Below are 19261 nucleotides of genomic sequence, written 5' to 3' on the forward strand. Positions count from 1 at the left end.
GGTTATTCATAGGTTACGTAATTCTGGAGTTACAGACAGGAGCTTTAAAAACTGTCACTAACCTAATCATGAAAATAGATGGCGAGGTGGAAATTTTCACTGGAGAACTTGCATCTATATAGAAAGGGATCAAATAGAAATTCTAGGGCTAAAAAATATGTTTAACTGAAATTAAGAACCCAGTAAATGGGTTTGACTACAGTTTAGACACAGCTGAAAAGAGGATTAGTTGAAACTATGTTTAGTAGAAAGATTAGTTGAAACTATTCAGCAGCATTCATTAATCTTTAAGTAAGTATCTAAAACAGAGTTGGTAAAATATTATCACTTATGAATTTGTACTTGATATCCTCCCCCCAGCCTTTGAACAGACAAAAATTATTCATAGTAAATACCTTATGTAGAAGTCAGCGTACTCAGCTACTTAGAATAGAGCTCTAGAATGAGAAAATAATCAAAATACAGTTTCAAACTAGATACCCAGAGCTGGATGGTAAAACATCTAACATAGGGGAGTTAGAAGAGCCTTACCCTTATTTGGACTAATGGTTATAATATGTTTGATAACCTGGTAAACTAGCTCACCACAATGAAGATAGTGAATTAGAAAGGAAGTTATGGGTAAATTGTCACGGAATTGGTTTGGCAGCTAATACTTGGATAATATGTAAGATTCCACCATTAATTATACCATTGGTGTGTGTACTAGAAAAAAGAAAACTGTCCATTATAATTGACATTCCATTAATTTTGGTAACATCCTAAATAACTTCAGAGATGTTAAAATTTTGGGAGGAAATGTCAGTGTCATCTTGTTTTTTTAAATTTCAGTTTTATCGTTGTTTGCCTTTGGTCAGGAAACTTCTTTGAACCTGTTTGCTTATTTGTGAAAGTGGGATAGCATAGGCTGCTCTTTAGGATTAGGAAGAGTAAGAAAGAGATAACAACGAAAAGTATCTAGTATTGAATAGACATTTGAAACTTCTTATTTTGACTTTCACTTTTTCTTCTGGAGCTTGGTGTTGTTATAAATAGGAAGAGATTACTGACAGCTAACCAAGGAAGGAAAAAACTGAAAACCCCTATATATTGGCTAAATAAGAGCTTAAAAAAGAAAATTTCTGTTGGAGTTGTTTATAAATTGTCAAACATGATTTTTTATTCTGTCCCTACCTCACCTCTTTCATCTGTCTTATCCCCTCAGTTATATGTAAAGATAGCATTAGTTCCAGTATGATGATTGATATTTGTAATAATAGAATCTACACATCACAATAACATATCTTTACTATATTGGTTTTCACAAAGCTCAGTATAGGAAAATTTCTGATCCTTCTAAGTTGAGCTATGATGCTTAAAATCTCAATCTTTAGTTTTGTAGAATTCCTGCCTTTCTGATGATGCTGTATAGAAATGGCATTAGTCAGGGTGAGTGGATCTTTTTAAGGAAGGAGTTGGATTTTGTAATGTTTGCTGGATGTGAAAATTCCTCATTTTGGAGTTCCTCTTGTGGCTCAGCGGTTAACGAAGCCCACTAGCATCCATGAGGATGTGGGTTTGATCCCTGGCCTCGCTCAGTGGTTTAAGGATCCTGCATTGATGCGAGCTGTGGTGTAGGTCACAGATGCGGCTCGGATCTGGTGTTGCTGTGGCTGTGGTGTAGGCCGGCGGCTACAGCTCCAATTAGACCCCTAGCCTGGGAACCTCCATATGCCTCGGGTGTGGCCCTAAAAAGACCAAAAAAAAATTCCTCCTTTTACTCTTATTTTAAAGATTCCCAGTAAACCAAGAATGACTTTTTTTTGTTGTTTTGTTTTTGTTTTTGAGCTGTGAGATATTCAGATCTTTAATTTTGTGTTCATTCTGTTCTCTTTCAGGATTTTTTAAATCACATCCAATTTGATAGGATGAAAAAATTTAAGAGAAGGCTATCCCTCACCCTTCGAGGAAGCCAGACTATTGATGAATCATTGTCTGAATTGGCTGAGCAAATGACTATTGAAGAAAACAGCAGCAAGGATAATGGTAAATATTTGGAGGTGGGGAAGGGGAGGAGAGATGCTTCCTCCCCCTTAGTTACTTTACCAATGTAAATTTAGTTTCCTGATTGGTTCCTAATTTTTTTTTTAGCTTCCTAAAAACAAAATAGTTTTATTTCTCTGTCTCATTCCCCAGTTAAGTAACTTTTGCTTGCTTTCTGGAATGTTCCATTCTTACTCCAAAAATGTTACTGTACCTGGTCTCTAATCCTGATGAATTCTCTATCCCATTTACCTCTCCATTTTTCATTGTTTTTTAAATGAGAATACTTTGTATATTATTCTAGTTGTCTAAGTAACCATTTTTAAATTAATATTTAAATATTTTTGGTATTATAACCAAAGTGAATATAACTTAAAAGTACATACTAAGTTTATGAAATTTCTGTTTGAGGCTTCATCATAGTTTTAAAACATTGTATGTGCATATCGACTAGCCATGTAGATGACAAGGTTTGCTACATGAGTGAATCATACTATTTTCTTACTTTATATTGACTGAAGAATCTATCCTTAGTATTGAGAGCACTTATAGTAGATAGGCATGTAATGCTACACAAGTTTGATAGTTCTTTTTACAATGTAAAGTAATAGTACATGGATGTTGATATAAAATAAAAAGAGCTTGTGGAGTTCCCATTGTGGCACAGTGAGTTAAGGATCCAGCATTGCCTCTGTGGCAGCATGGCTTCAGTCCCTGGCCCAGCACAGTGGGTTAAGGATCCAGCGTTTGCTGCAGCTGTGGTGTATAGTTTGCAGCGTGGCAAGGTCACGGCTGCATCTCATATTCCATTCCTGGCCTGGGAACTTCCATATGCTGCAGATGTGGCTGGTAAAAAAAAAAAAAAAAAAAAAAAAAAGCTTGTTAAATTGAATGGATTAAAATGCAAAATCCTAAGGCAATCTGTAGAACTAGGCTACGTATCCAAAACTGAAATAATCCCAGGATGTCATCATCATAATAAGCAGGAAGGAAGGCGCTTACAGGAATGGTTGTCTCTGTGTCTTGGTGCGCATATTTTCTGGAAAGGCTTCCTTGCCTCTGATGGAAATTCTTCTGTTAGAGATTTGTAGTGGGGGTGAAAGCAGGAATACTCCCACCCTCTCTGGTTGAAATGTAAATGTCTGTTGTGAGAGAGGAAAAAGTATAATGGAAAGCCCTCTAGACTTTAAATTAATAGTCATGGATTGGAATTCGGGATGTGCTTATACACTTACTTACACATTTATTAGTTGTATGACTCCAGCTAAGTAATTTATCTTTTTTTTTCTTACAAGGGTCATTATTTTATTCAGGGTTATCTGGCTTAAAATATGGAAGAGGAAACAGATGAGTTCAGTAGAAAATTTAAAATAATAATTTTGATATAATTTACTTATATGCTGGGGGGGAGTATTTTTACATTTGGATCACATCTTGAAAATGATTTTATATCTTACTTTTATTCCTCTTGCCAGGAGAAAAATCCTTAATTTTTTCTCAGATCCCTTTTGAATTCTTGGTATTAATTATTCTCCATATGTTCATTCTTAAGATCCGAAAATCTTGCCAGCTATTTGCCAGTGATACTCAGTAGTAAAGTAAGCACAGAATACATCTTGGATGGTTTCTAGAGCACATTCTCGATGGGAATTTGACAAGACCAACTTCTTAAAAAAAAAAAAGAAGAAGAAGAAAAGGAGAAAATGCACATACTTTTTGAAGAGCTAATTAATATTTTACATTCATGACCTATTTTCTGGAATATTTTAGTATTAACTGTCTTAAAACATGTTTAATTTATAACATGAAATGTTGAAAATATTTTTTCAAGTAAAACATAGTTTAAATTTATGTTTATTCTAATAGTAGCATTAACAAGTAGTAAAGAAGAAATAGAAACTCTACGGAGTTTCTTCTTAAGTGCTCCAAATTACTTGAAATAATACTTAAAGTTATAGTAGACTGATTTCTCTTGGACTGCAGAGGTTGCTGCTGGCATAGGCTATCTCTGGGTTATAATCTGCTATTGCTAATTCCCTGTGAATAACACATAGTACCTGGATTTCACTAACAGCTTTCACAAAGATTCTGTATTTTTTTGGTCATCTATCAGTTGGTTCCAACATAATCTTTCTTTATGGAGTCTATTTTAGTGCATAGAAAGCTCCTAAGATAGGTAACACACAAAGTCTGAATATGGTTTAGTCAATGAGAAGATATAGACTATACTTTCTAAATAATCTTTGCACATACTATATAACTAGTTTATGAAGCAAGTGATCTTTGTCTAACAGCCGTATAGGGTCAATGCCAGCTTGAGGAGGAAGAAGAATATAGGTAACTTTCCTAAACACACTAGCTTTAAACCAATTTTTGATCTGACTCTTGTTCAGTCAATTGTATGAGCTGAATTCCTTTACTCTTGCATTATATATAGGCAGATGGCTCTCCTGCATACTCTGGAGCAAATTGAACGAGAAAGTACACATAAATGGAGATAATACTATAAAAATCTTGGAAAAATTATAATGCATGTGATACATTTGGTTATATCAGTATATCCATACATTCTCACTCACACATATTCTACCTCTATCCCAAGTGAATTTGAACTATGTCTGTCATTTTGGTAATTGAGACTGTGAAGGCTTTAACTCAGTTATAAATGTATAATTATAATTCACATTAGAGTACCTTTCTAGATAAGCTAGTATATTTGCAAATTGATCTGTGATTGAACCCAGGGGAAAGAATCTTGAACTTATATTTAGTATGTTAAAAGTAGGTTGAGGAGTTCCTTCTGTGGCACAGTGGGTTAATGATCTGACTTGTCTCTGGAGGTGCCGATTCCATCCCCAGCCTGGCACAGTAGGTTAAGGATCCAGTGTTGCTTCAGCTCTGGTGTAGGTCACAACCCCAGCTCAGATTTGATCCTTGGCCTGGGATCTTCCATCTGCTGTGGGTGCAGCTGAAAAAGAAAAAAAAAAAAAAAAAAAAAGATTGAAAGAGAAGGTCCCTTGTGGTACAGTGGGTTAAGAATCTGGCGTTGGTGCAGCAGTGGTGCAGGTCTGCAGCTCAGGTTCGATCCCTGGCCCGGGAACTTCCACATGCTTTGGGTGCAGCCAAATAAATAAATAAATGTAGTAGGTTGAAAGTTTTCAAACTTGGTTGATTTAAACATACTGGTCTTAACCCAATACAGCTTTTCCTAATTATAAAATGAAGTTTTTGGACAAAAATTTGAAAACTGAAGTATGACTTTTTTCTAAAGTGCTTTCAAGGAAAAAGAATCCTTAGCACATCAGATTTTTTTTTTTTTAAATTTTAATGACCGAGAATGTGTTGAATATTCAGTTAAAAAAAAATGTTCAAACAAGAGTTCCCATTATGGCTTTGCAGGTTACAAACCTGACTAGTATCCATGAGGATGCTGGTTTGATCCCCGGCCCTGCTCAGTTGGTTAAGGATCTGGCGTTGATGTGAACTGCGGTTTAAGTTGCAGACACAGTTCAGATCCCATGTTGCTGTAGCTGTGGCGTAGACCAGCAGCTACAGCTCCAAGTCAACCCTAGCCTGGGAACTTCCATGTGCTGTGGGTGTGGCCCTAAAAAAGAAAGGGGAAAAAAAAGATTAAAAAAAAAATCAGACATTAATTCATCTCAGTTCCTCAGAAGTTAAAAATAGAATTACCGTATAACCCAGAAGTTTCCAAATATACCCAAATAACTGAAATAAGTATTCAAACAAAATCTTGTACACGAATGTTTATAACGGCACTATTTACAATTACCAGAAGGTAGAAACAACTCAAATATTCATCAACAGATGAATGTGTAAACAAAATGTGATATATTACTAGAATGGAATATTATTCAACCATAAAATGGAATAAAGTACTAATACATACCACAACATGTATGAGTCTTCAAAATTGAAAGAAGCCAGATCCCAGAGGTCACATATTCTTTGATTCTATTTATGTGAAATAAATGAAATAAGTAAATCCATAGAGATAAAAAGCAGATAGGTGGTTGCCAGGGACATAGGAGAGTGGAGAATGGAGAGTGACTGTTTGGTAGATGCAAGGTCTCCTTTGGTAATGATGAAAATATTGTGGAACTAAATAGAGGTGGTGGTTGTACAATGCTATACATCTACCAGATCACATGAGTTGTATACTTTAAGATGGCTAATTTTATTCTAGTGAATTTCATTTCAGTAAAAATAGTTCATCTGAGAAATAACTTTTTTCTCATAGATTCTTGATTTGCTTGACAAAAGTCTTAATTTGGACATATAAAAAGTTATGATACTTCATGATCTTCTTTTTGAGTTTGCTTTACTCTGTAATGAGAAGTATATTGAAATTATTGAATTTGATGAGGCAGATAGATGACAATTTAAATATGAGGAAGAGAATAGTTATTTTTTATAGAAAGGCAGAAGTAATATTTTATTATACCTAGACTTTTAAGTACAGCTGTAACAGTAGTACTTTTTGACACAACCAAAATTCTTCAACTGAGAAAGTGAACTGCATTTTCATACTCTCAGGAAGTATTTACTTTAAAAAATTTAATAGGATGTTACTTCTCATGATTATTTAGGGTCTGAAGTAACCCCAAAAGGCGAAGATTGAAATGGTCTGGTTTTCCATATATTCAATTTCTTGTCCTTATTGTTGTCATATTGTTTAGAGTCAGCAAGCCTAGTTTTATGGGTATTGTGTGTCTTCCAAGTTTCTTCCTTTCTTCTGTTGACTGGATAAGTGGTAGCAGTAATAGTTAATTTTTGACAGTAGTGGATGACACAGAGCTTCGTAAGGAGTGCTGACTCCTACAGACCACACAGGGTGCATGAGAGAATGAGGTTGAAGCATAGACTTCATTGGGTGTGTGTAGGGTCTGGAATAGAATCAGGTTAATAATAGTGTTATAAGAGCAGGATTAGGAATAGGAGATGAGTAAAGCTGCAAGGTGTTGTCTAAGAAATTGTGTTTTCCTGATCATAGTAGTTCACATATTCAGAAGATCCAAATAAATGTCAAAATTTTTGGTGGGATCTAATGAATACCATGTTATAATATTAAAAAATCATTGGAAATCCTCATTTTGAAGTAATTACTTTATCGTAAGAAAGATCTGCTTCAGTTTTTCATATATTAGATTTTTTAAAAAATCCTGTGGTAAAATATCTATTACCTATAATTTACAGTTTTAACCGTTTTGAAATGTACAGTATTAGTGGCTTTAAGTACATTCACATTGTCGTACAGCCATCACCACTATCCATTATCTAGAAGTTTTTCATCATCCCAAACTGAAACTCTTCATTAAACAATAACTCCCCAATATCCCTTCCCCTCGACCCTGGTAACCACCACCTACTTTTTATTTGTCCTCTTGTGTCTGACTTAATTTCATTTAGCACAATGCTTTAAAAGTTTCCATTACTGTTTTTTTCTTTTTATGGCTGCACATGCGGCATACGGAGGCTCCCAGGCTAGGGGTGGAATCAGAGCTACAGCTGCCGGCCTACACCATGGCCACAGCATCACGGGCTCCAAGCTACATCTGGGACTTACACCACAGCTCACAACCCACTGAGTGAGGCCAGGGATCGAACCTGTATCCTCATGGATACTAGTTGGATTCACTTCCGCTGTGCCACGACAGGAACTCCCCAAGTTCCTTTTAAAATTACTTGACTCTATTAGTAAAAATGTAATTCTAATGCAAAAGACGAATTGTGTGTCACAGAAGACTTTATGTCCTTAACCTTTATCAGACTTCTTTGGAAGTAGAAAGGAGTCATGAGATTCTCTGTAAACGTAAAGCAGGATTTCCCCCATTTATAATTAAATGATTTTTAAGTGTTATATTTTTGTAATGTTTCCACATGGTTATAGGTCTGTGATTTATTTAAAAAACCCTTTATATTAAAAAAAAAATCCCAAATTTGGGGTGATAAATTTCAGAACCTCTGTATTGATCTGTACATATTCTGTTTTATTTACTAAATTGACATACTTTTTCAAGTGTCTGCCAAATAGGGATATAAGTTCCTTCAGGCCAGGACCATGTCTTTTCTCTTCTGTGGCATATGCCTAATCATAAAGCATATATGAGACTGTCAGTAAATGTAGGTGAATTATGGAAACAATCTTGATGTATTAAAATAAATAGATCAAAAAGTCTGTGGGCCATATTAGTAGTTTGGTGATTGCTAACCGATTTGATTGTATTAAAAATGGATAATTAAGTTACTAGACCAATTTCAAATATTAAAGTATTTTCTCTAAGTATTTTTTCATAGGAATTATTTTAATCCTAGTACTTCATATACTTAGCTAAGGAAATGAGGTTGAATATAATGCTCTCTATTGTAACCTCTTGTTTTGTTTTCTCTTTTGCTTTCTCAATCCTTCTCATGTGATCCTGGATCTTGGGCTGTTAATGGAATGATTTTTGGATATTGTGAAACCACAGAGCCTATCGTGAAGAATGGCAGGCCTCCAACCTCTCACAGTATGCATTCCTTCCTCCACCAGTACACGGGGTCCTTCAAGAAGCCCCCGTTGCGGAGACCACATAGCGTTATTGGAGGAAGCCTTGGTTCCTTCATGGCAATGCCCAGAAATGGAAGCAGATTAGGTAATTTGTTTTTTAAAAATTTTCTAACTGTAGGTTATGTTCATGGCTAGGTTTTAGCTGTATGGAAGTCATCCAGCCTTTATTATCTAGTTTTTCTTGTAAGTTAAAACTCGAGAATAAGAGATAGCAGTAAGATGGAAGGTTCTAGAGAGGCAGTAGTGCTGATACTATAGAGGAGTAATATTTGAAAACCTGTCCACCAGGAAGGAAACAAAGCCCTTAAGAGGTGGGTGAAAGGTTTCAAGATGAATAGCCATTTGACATGGTGCTTAATTTAGGGTCGTAGTTTAGTAACTCCACATTATCACCATTTCATAGTCCAGTGCTTATTAGTACATACGATTATTACCTGAACTGTTATTCTTATGTCACTGTGACATTTTAAATATCTAGGAAAACATGGAGTTCCTGTCATGGCTCAGTGGAAATGAATCTGACTAGTATCGGTGATGCAGGTTTGATCCTGGCCTCACTCAGTGGGTTAAGGATCTGGCCTTGCGGTGAGCTGTGGTGTAGGTCTCAGATATGGCTCAGATCTGGTATTGCTGTGGCTGTGGCATAGGCCAGCACCTATAGCTCTGATTTGACCCCTAGCCTGGGAACCTCCATGTGCTGTGCTCGTGGCCCTAAAAAGGCAAAAAAGTAAAAAAGTTAAATATCTAGGCAAATATATCTGCAAGTTACTGTTTATTTCATCTTTTTTTTTTTTTTTTTTTTTCCCTCATTAGGGCTACACTCGTGGCATATGGAAGTTTGCAGGCAAGGGGTCAAATCAGAGCTGTAGCTGCCGCTTGTGCTACAGCCACAACAATGTGGTATCCGAGCTGCATCTGCGACCTATACCACAGCTTACAGCAATACCGGATCCCCAACCCCCAGAGCGAGGCCTGGGATCAAACCTGCATCCTCACAGATACTAGTCGGATTCATTTCTGCTGCACCACAAGGGGAACTCCTCTTGTCTTTTTTGATGGTGTCTTATATATCATGTTTTGGTTTTTTAAAAATAATTTTAAGTATAATTATTTTGTGGTCTTATGATATAATTATGTTTACTGAAGTTTCTGAGTGTTTTATTCTGTTTTTTGCTTTATCTGCTCACTCTAGCCATGGTGGATTATTTCCTCATGTGTTTTGTTATTTTGGAAGTATGAACTTATCTACAGGAGAAGTATACGTCTATGGGAAATATATGTAACTCTTATCCTTGTGGGTTTTTTGTTTTTTTTTGTTTTGTTTTGTTTTTTGTCTTTTTTTGCCATTTCTTGGGCCACTCCCGCGGCATATGGAGGTTCCCAGGCTAGGGGTTGAATCGAAGCCATAGACGCCCGCCTACGCCACAGCAAGGTGGGATCCTTAACCCACTGAGCGAGGCCAGGGATCAAACCCGCAACCTCATGGTTCCTAGTCGGATTCGTTAACCACTGAGCCACGATGGGAACTCCCTTATCCTTGTAGGTTTAACCCTACAGATTGGTGTGCTAGAGGTGGCTCATACTGGTTCAGGAATTTTCAGGAATTTTGCAAGCTGGTTGTTAAACATAACCATTATCAAAATTTAAATTGTATGAATGTAAAATTAAGCTAAATTAAAAAAGTAATGAGCATTCAAATGTCATTATTTCCTGATTATTTTGCTGTACTTTACTGTTGTGTATCCTTTGGGGTTTTATTTCTCTGTAGTATCTGTACAGTTAAAATACTATGTCATGGTGTGCACATTTCTCAACTGATTGTTCAGTGATGCCATGGTGGTAGCTTGAATTGGCCACAAAGGGAGTATTTACCCCACTGAAATTGGAAAACACTTCAAATCAGGGCTTAATTTATTGTTTTGTTGGTTGTCTAGACCAGAGATTGGCAAACTTTTTCTTTTCTGTAAAGGATCAGACGGTAAAAATTTTTCTGGTTTTGTGGGCCATATATGGCTCAAGGCCGTTCAAAAACAGGTCACATATGCTGACCCTTAAGCTAAACTTTAAGGTTGAAAATGCTAGTAATGCAGATTAAATTTAAAATTGTGTTATATCTGTCTGTGGCTGTTACATGGTGAATTACACAAAAATTGAGCCATTTGAGAAATAAATATTTTTCTGTTACTCAAAAACTATTACCTGATTAAGAAGAGAAGTTGCTCATACCAGTGCAAGTAAATGGAAGTTTTGACATAAGGCTTCATTGTTTCATTTTTGTCTTATTGATGGAAATGAAAATACCAACTGGTATTTATACTGGAACTATGCTTGCTCATTAATGACATGAGCAGTTTCTTGATTGACTCACATGGTACTCAAGTATTTATCCATAGTTTGAGATTAATATGCTCCTTTGTAATCTTCAGTGCATTGCACCAGATTTCTTTTTCACTCTGTCCTTTACTGAAGATGTAGCATTTTTGAGAGTCTCCTGCCTTTCTGTAGGAGGCACTCATTTGCAGGTGAGACACCCAAAGCTTCATCTTTTATCTCATTTTATAGCTAAACCCAAGCATCTTCTTAGCAAGATGAGAAACCTCTCCCAAAGAAGTGATAGAGTCAATTTTTGTGTAACATCTTTGAGCTTTCAGTTCTCTGTCTTGCTTGGGATATTAAGCCATGCATTCATGCAAGCTAAGCTATACATTTTGAGGAAGGCAAATTTTTAGATTTTGCTGGAAATGGAAGGAATAATTATTTTAAATAAGAGTGACAGAAAAGAATGCTTTATCTCAGATGTATTAAATACTATCAGGCTAGAAATCAGTCTCCCAGTATATTGATTTTCACTGCCAAGCTGACTTTTTTTTTTTTTTAGGGCCGCACCTGTGACACATGGAGGTTCCCAGCCTCAAATCGGAGTTACAGCTGCCAGCCACAGCAACGCCAGATCCGAGCCGTGTCTGCAACCTACACCATAGCTCATGGCAATGCCAGACGCTTAACCCACTGAAACATCTGTGTAATTGAAGTATATTCTTAATTTATATACTGTTCTATTAAAACTGATTACTGTTTGCAGCTGCTTATTGGTGCAAATAAGAATTTTCTCAATAATGTGTTACTAAGACAAAATACAGAAATGTGTGAATTCTAAGACTGAATTGATGAGATCCTGAAGTTTTTGGTTCATTTGAACAATTTTCATATTTTTATAAGCAAATCTTAACTAAAAGTTTACATTTGTAGTTATGAAATGCTATTTTCATTTATTTTGTATGTTGATATTTCATATAACATTTCATTTGAAAGAAATCTACAGTTACCTACTCCATTCTTTGATTTTTAGTTAATATTTAATTCAATGGAATATTTGTTGAGCTACCTACTAAGTACCACAAACTTTGTTAGGTTCTAGAAATAGAAAAGTGAATAAGCCAGTTTCTGTCCCCGAGGATCTCTTAATTTGGTATAAAAACCATATGAAGGACAAAATGCTCTTCAGTGTAGTAGTTGTGCTCTTCAGTGCAGTAGTCATCTGTGTCTGAGGTTAGAAAAGACTTGACTGAGTGCTGATGACATATCAGCATAGGTTTGAAGAATGAGTTCACCAAATTGATAAAGTGGAGAAAAGCATCTCTTACATATAAGGGAAAAAATTTGTTAAAGCACTATAGCATGAAACAACATTAAGCTTTTAGGGGAATGAATAATTGTATGGCGAGGACTAGTGGCAAGAGATATGTTTCAGATCTAGCTTTTGTTGTTGTTGTTGTTGTTGTTGTTTTAGGGCCATACCTGGAGTATATGGAAGTTCACAGGCTGGGGCTCAAAGCAGAACTGTAGCTGCCAGCCTGCATCATAGCCACAGCAACGCCAGATCCGAACCACATCTGTGACCTACACCACAGCTCACAACAGTGCCAGATCCTTAACCCACTGAGCGAGGCCGGGGATCAAACCCATATTCTCATGGATCCTAGTCAGGTTCGTTACCACTGAGCCACAACGGAAACTCCAGATCTAGCAATTGTTTGTTTCTGGTGGGTTACTCTTACTAGTTGAATAGATGATTGACAAGTGCAAATAGATGAGCAGGTAACACAAGTTTGGAAGTTTGTTTTTAATATTCCCAGATGGAATTAATCTCCCTCCCTTTTCTCCCATTTAACTTTTATTCCTATTAAAAATATATCATAACCCACCCACCTTGTATTATAAATGAAATATGTTCTTGCCCATGATAGATTTTGTGGCACTTGTATTATAGTTGTAGTACAAAGTAAATATTCAGTGAATCTTTCTGAATTATTATTTTTTAACAGTAGGGGGTGGGGAATTGCATTAGCAGCAGTACAACAGTTTTTAAAAGAATATCCAAAGAACCAATTCATTTGGCTGTAGACTCAGTTGCACATTATTTAATGGAAAGAATACTAAACTAAATAAAAGGCCAGTTTTCTGTTTTCTCTCTGCCTCTAGTGTGACCTTTGCAAGTCATTTAACCTTTCAAGGTCTCTGTTTCCAGATCCGGAAAATAAGAGCTCTGACTAAATAATCCTAAGGTGTTATTTTCAGTCTGTAATTTTATTATTCAACTCTTAATATAACTTTCTGTAATCTGAGAGCATAAAAGGATTTATTACTACTGTTTTAGGGACATTTGAGTTCTATTTTGATTAAACGTACACCTGTGGTACCCAGAATGTAAAAGACTTTATGCTGTGATTTTTACATGTTGGCTGACTACATCTTACCTATAGTGATAATAAATTATGTGATACAGTAGAGTTTAATACATCTCTTCTAAGATAAGTAATGTTTCATTTTCTGATACAGATATTGTTCATGAAAATCTAAAAATGGGATCAGATGGTGAGAGTGACCAAGCTTCTGGGACATCATCTGATGAAGTCCAGTCACCTACGGGTGTTTGTCTTAGAAATCGTATACATAGACGGATCTCAATGGAGGTACCATTTAAAAAATATAAAAAGGCCTTTGTGTGTGTGTGTGTGTGTGTATGTGTGTGTGTAAACATATACATACATACAAATGTATGTATATATATGTGTATGTACATATCAAACAGAATAAATGCTTATTTGAAAATTTTCATGAGAACAAATGCCATGTATAAGAAAGTTGTTTCTTTGTATTAGTAAAAACTAGTGTGGGGATATGTTTTTTCTAATTATCTACTATCCCAAGGCAAGTATACATTAATTATATTTAACATTCTGCAAAACACTATTTATGTAGGGTCTCTATAAGGGAAATGTGGATTTTCAAAAATTCCACAAATCCATGATGATATATTACCAAAATTTCCTTTTTAGAAAATATGATTTTGGAGTTCCCGTCGTGGCTCAGTGGTTAACGAATCCGACTAGAAACCATGAGGTTGTGGGTTAGATCCCTGGTCTCACTCAGTGGGTCAAGGATCCAGCTTTGCCATGAGCTGTGGTGTAGGTCGCAGATGCAGCTCGGATCCCTCGTTGCTGTGTCTGTGGCGTAGGCCAGGGGCTACAGCTCCGATTAGACCCCTAGCCTGGGAACCTCCATATGCTGCAGAAGTGGCCCTAGAAATGGCAAAAAAAGAGACAAAGAAAAAATATGATTTTAATTATATATTTGAGATATGTCCGGATACTTCATTCTTTGTAGCACACATAAGTTATATTGTGTAAAAGAATGAAGAGCTCATTTCCTTATCTTTGTCAATGTTATGTGTAACATTGTACAGAAGTTAATTGTGAATGTTATTATTTCTTCTGCTGTAGATTAATTAAAAGAATTTTTTCCCCTCAAATTGAACATATTTTGAAATCAGAATATTATTTTTTCAGTGCTTTGAGTTAATGATGATTAGGGTATCTGTCCTATTGGTTGATTGCATTTTCACTGATCAAAGATTGCTTCTGAATCAGTTACAGAAAAGAGTCTCAGTTTCTAAATGGTGTAAAATAGCATTTTCAACTCTGTTTAAAAGTTTTATTTACTATTAGGATCTATATCTGTACTTTTCATTGTCCCATTGAGCTGTGTTTATTTTTCCCCCAAAGGTGACACACTCTCCATTTTTTATTTTTATTGTTTAATATCTGGAAAGATTCTTTCTTACTACCACCACCCCATACATACATATACCCTTATTATTTTATTTCATTTTATTTTATTTTACATGTAAGACGTTCCCAGGCAAAGGATCCAACCCAGGCCACAGCAGTGACAATGCGAAATCCTTAACCACTAGGCCACCAGGGAACTCCTACTCTTACTTATTTTAGAAAGTTTTTGGATATTGCTTTCTATATATTTGTCTAGATAAATTTTAAACATTTTGATTTTTTCCAAGAATTAGCTGTGATTTGTTTAGGGTTATGTAAAATATAAAACTAATATGGGAGAATTACTAACTTTTCATTGTTTTCTCTTATCATTTGAGAATATTTTTATACTTGTCATATATCTCTCAATAAACATTTATGCATTTCCTTTACATCTCAATTTTGCTTTTTGGTTTGGTTACTATTATAAATAGTAGGGATTTATTTTTATAGGATTTATGTTTCTTAGCGTGATAATATAGGCAAGAGCTCTTTTTACATCTGGGAGAGATGTAAAAAATAGAAATGTCTTTTACTTCTCTCCATTGGCATAGCAAAAATAAAATATTTCGGTTCTCTCACTATGTTGCATACAAATCATAAAATATCCACTTAGCTCTTTAAACCAATCCCATTTTGTGGTAGCCTTTGCCTATTCCTCTTCTGTGGTATAATAATGTCAGTGTAAATTCCCTGTTGCATTTATCAGTGAAAGGACTCAGAAATAACTGGCTTGCAGAATACCATTTCTGTACAGTTGTATACTTTTGCTCACAGTACATACATTTGCATTCAGTATGTTATATATAATCAATGTAGGTAATTTTGCAATCACAATTAAACCTTATAGTAACTTATCACTAAGAAATAAGGTAGTAGAGGCCATGAATTCAAAAGTCAAATGCCCTTACTTTTCTGTTTGCAGTTACCACCAGTGTCTTTTTTCCCTACTTTTTTAAAGGATTTAAATAAGCGGTTATCACTGCCTGCAGATATCAGAATACCTGATGGGTATCTTGAAAAGTTGCAGATAAACAGTCCACCATTTGATCACCAATGAGCCGAAGGTCTCGGAGAGCTTCCTTAGTAAGTTTTTAAGTCTCCTGTACTTACATCATCAGATCTCCTTGTTTGATTTTCTGAGTATAAACATTTTATATTAATTTTTATAATTAATTACTGGATAGCTAAAGTGATTACATTACTTTATGGATTTTATCATTTTCCTTAATGGTTTAAAGATGCATATTGGATGGGTAGGAATTTGTCCAGTGGACATTGAATAGAAGGGTGTTGTAAGCAGAGGAAACTTCATATCATAAAACCCAGAGGTATGAATGTGAGTATTTTGAGAAGATTATAACTGACATGAAGGTAGATAGGGACTGATGTTAAAGAAAAGGCCTTGAAAAGGATAGGATGGATCTAGACTCTTAAAAGCCTTAGATGTTAGGCCAATGAGTCCGGACTTCATCCCCTGTGAAAAGAAGGACCTCAGATATTTATTTAAACAAGGACCGACGAGATCCTTGTTTCATAACCATAGCTTCAGGAAAAGTATAAACAATGAAGTAGAGTAGAAGGAGAGAAAGACTAGAGGTGGGGAAACAAATTAGGACTTTATTCATAATTAGGGATGATGTGTCAGTCATGTGGAATGGAAAGGAGAACCTGGATCCTAGGTACTGTGTTGAGATAAAATAGGCAGGACCTGGTACCCACTTGAACTGTGCGTCTGAAGAAGGAATAATTGATGAGTCCTGGGTTGCCATAGTTGTTACGTCTTCTTTTTACTTATTGTATCATGGAATGTTTTTATCCACCAGCAACTTCTATTTTAGTTATATATTCTAAATAATAAAATTATGTAGTACTGTGTATAATATGAATACATTGACATACACAATATACGATAAAATTGTAATACCATTTGATTTTGGTATAACTTACAATCCTAATTTTTGCATCACTGCTTAAGACATCTTTATTCAGATAACTTTGTCATTTAGTTACCTGGTTGAAAATGTTCTTTGGTTATCAGTTTGTATTAAAGATTAGTACTTAGAATAAATTTTGGAGTTATTAAATATTCCTATTGGGACTAAAGGTATGATGATTTAATCACCAAAGTTATCCTCTAAGACCTAGCTTTTTCATTGTACATGAAATTAAGGAAAACAGTGCCCTCTAATGAATGTGAAGTGACAGGAGTTTTTATTATGTTGAATGTTCCTATTAACCTCCCTTGTTTTTTATCTGAATTTGTGTGTGTATTTAAGATTACTCATACCAGCTGTGTTTTAATTTCTATCAGTTCATCCTTTTCATTATTTATCTACCTTACCAAAGCCATGAAAATTTAGAAAATTATTCTTAAATATCCTCCGTTTTATGTGAAGGGGAAGGATTAGGGAATGGGTGGAAAGGAAATGGGGAAAGAAAAGTATTTTTCAGATTTGGTTAGAGCTTATGTTTTTATGGATATATACTCTACCTAAAAAAGAAAAATTTTTTTTCAAGACCAAATACAAAATTTTGTCTTTTCTTTTTTTGTCTTTTTTTCAGGGCCGCACCCTCAGCATATGTAGATTCCCAGGCTGGGGTTGAATCAGAGCTGTAGCCGTTGGCCTATGCCACAGCCACAGCAATGCCAGATCCCGAGCCATGTCTGCGACCTACATCATAGCTCACGGCAACGCTGGATCCTTAACCCACTGAGCAAAGCTAGGGAACGAACCTGCGTCCTCCTGGCTACTAATCAGATTCATTTCCACTGAGCCATGATGGGAACTCCAAAATTTTGTCTTTCTAAAAGGATGAAAGTTTTGTTTTCTTAATTTCAATAGCAACATACAAATAATTAGAGAAGCAAAAATAACGTTAAATCTTTTGATTAAGTAGTAAGTAAGAAACAAGTCACAGAATTCATATCTAGTGGAGAAAGATAGACAGTAGGGCTGATTGGTTCTTCTGTGAATATATCATCAACCTCAACTGGATCCTCAGTATCACTTGGGCATCCTATTTTCTTATATTCTTTCCCCCTCACTCAAAGCAGATGACTTCTCCTACTACATGATAAAGAAGAGAGAAGCCACTAATTAGAAACCCTCTCATTTTCTGAATTACAGATGTGCAAATCTACCTAGAGCTATATTCATTTACTCTTTTTTTTTTTTTTTTTTTTTTTAATATTGAGGGATTGTCCTTTTTCCTGTCTCATCTCCTCAGGGTGCTTAGCATATTTGTTGCCACAGTACACTCATCTGTAGTCAGTCTTCCTCTCTTGCCAAATCCTTTCTTTTTTTTTTTTTTTTTTTGGTCTTTTTGCCATTTCTTGGGCGCTCCCGCTGCATATGGAGGTTCCCAGGCTAGGGGTCGAATCGGAGCTGCCGCTGCCAGCCTACGCCAGAGCCACAGCAATGCAGGATCTGAGCCGCATCTGCAACCTACACCACAGCTCATGGCAACGCTAGATCCTTAACCCACTGAGCAAGGCCAGGGATTGAACCCGCAACCTCCTGGTTCCTAGTCGGATTTGTTAACCACTGAGCCACATTGGGAACTCCAAATCCTTTCTATTGACTTTTTATTTTAGACTAGTTACAGATTTATAGAAAAATTTAAAAGGTTATATAGACAGTTCCCTTATACCACATTCCCAGTTACCCCTGTTATTAACATTTTATATTGTTTTAGTACATTTGTCACAACTGAGGAAACCAGTATTGGTACATTGCAATTAACTAAACTCCATACTTTATTCAAATTTCCCTAGTCTTTCACTAATCTCTCCCCCACCTCCCCAGGGTTCCATGCAGGACACCACATTACATTTAGTCATCCTATCTCATTTTAAAGATACTGGTTATTAGATTGGTGAAGTGTATTTAATACTCATTTATAGTTGATAAGTGGAATATTCTCTTAACATATTTAGTTAAACATTAGTGGAAAAGCCCATATTCAGATAATCAAGATTTATTAGAGCATTGTTACACTTACAATGGTGAAATTCCCTGGGGAAGTTTTATAAGCGTGTTAAGTGTGGCTTTAGTAAACTAAGTCTGTATATGAAAATTTGTCTCATTTTATTGAAATTATAGATTATATGCGTTTTAAGAATCTGCTTCTTCCTAAACAGTAAGTTTTAGATTCCGCATTCATGATTTTACCAATATAGATCATATGCAGTCTGTATTTCTAAGAGCAGGTGAGAAAATAGAGTATTAAGTCCTGGTGTCTCTCAAAAATAATAAATATATCATGGGGTGTGGAAGTGAGGTTCATTACTACCCACAACTTTATCTGTTGGCATATTATCGGCAGAATTAAGGTAGTAGCATGATAGTAACAGCACATTTTTTAAGATAAAATGACCAAGTAGAATAGAGTTCTGTCACTTTTCTGCCCTCCCGCCCCCATCTAAGATAGAACACATTTCTGTCAGTAACAGTGAATCTCACAAGGAGGGAAATGGGTGTTTGGAGAATCTCCCTTTGCATCCAGTTTTTCTTATGTACACATTCACTTTTAGAATGGCAGTTATAGAACTTTTGCA

General features: G+C 35.6%; 1 protein-coding gene across 1 annotated transcript in view; it reads left to right on the top strand.

Annotated features, from left to right (window-relative positions):
• CDK17 (cyclin dependent kinase 17) overlaps positions 1 to 19261 on the top strand; it is a 102260-nt gene that overhangs the window by 59440 nt on the left and 23559 nt on the right. The window contains 5 exon segments of the mRNA XM_021092731.1: positions 1878 to 2025; positions 8511 to 8675; positions 13430 to 13563; positions 15662 to 15749; positions 15752 to 15786. Coding sequence (XP_020948390.1) covers positions 1908 to 2025; positions 8511 to 8675; positions 13430 to 13563; positions 15662 to 15749; positions 15752 to 15786 — 540 coding nt within the window. The 5' untranslated portion in view covers positions 1878 to 1907.

The sequence above is a fragment of the Sus scrofa genome, chromosome 5 (genome assembly GCF_000003025.6).
Source record: "Sus scrofa isolate TJ Tabasco breed Duroc chromosome 5, Sscrofa11.1, whole genome shotgun sequence".
Taxonomy (NCBI): Eukaryota; Metazoa; Chordata; class Mammalia; order Artiodactyla; family Suidae; genus Sus; species Sus scrofa.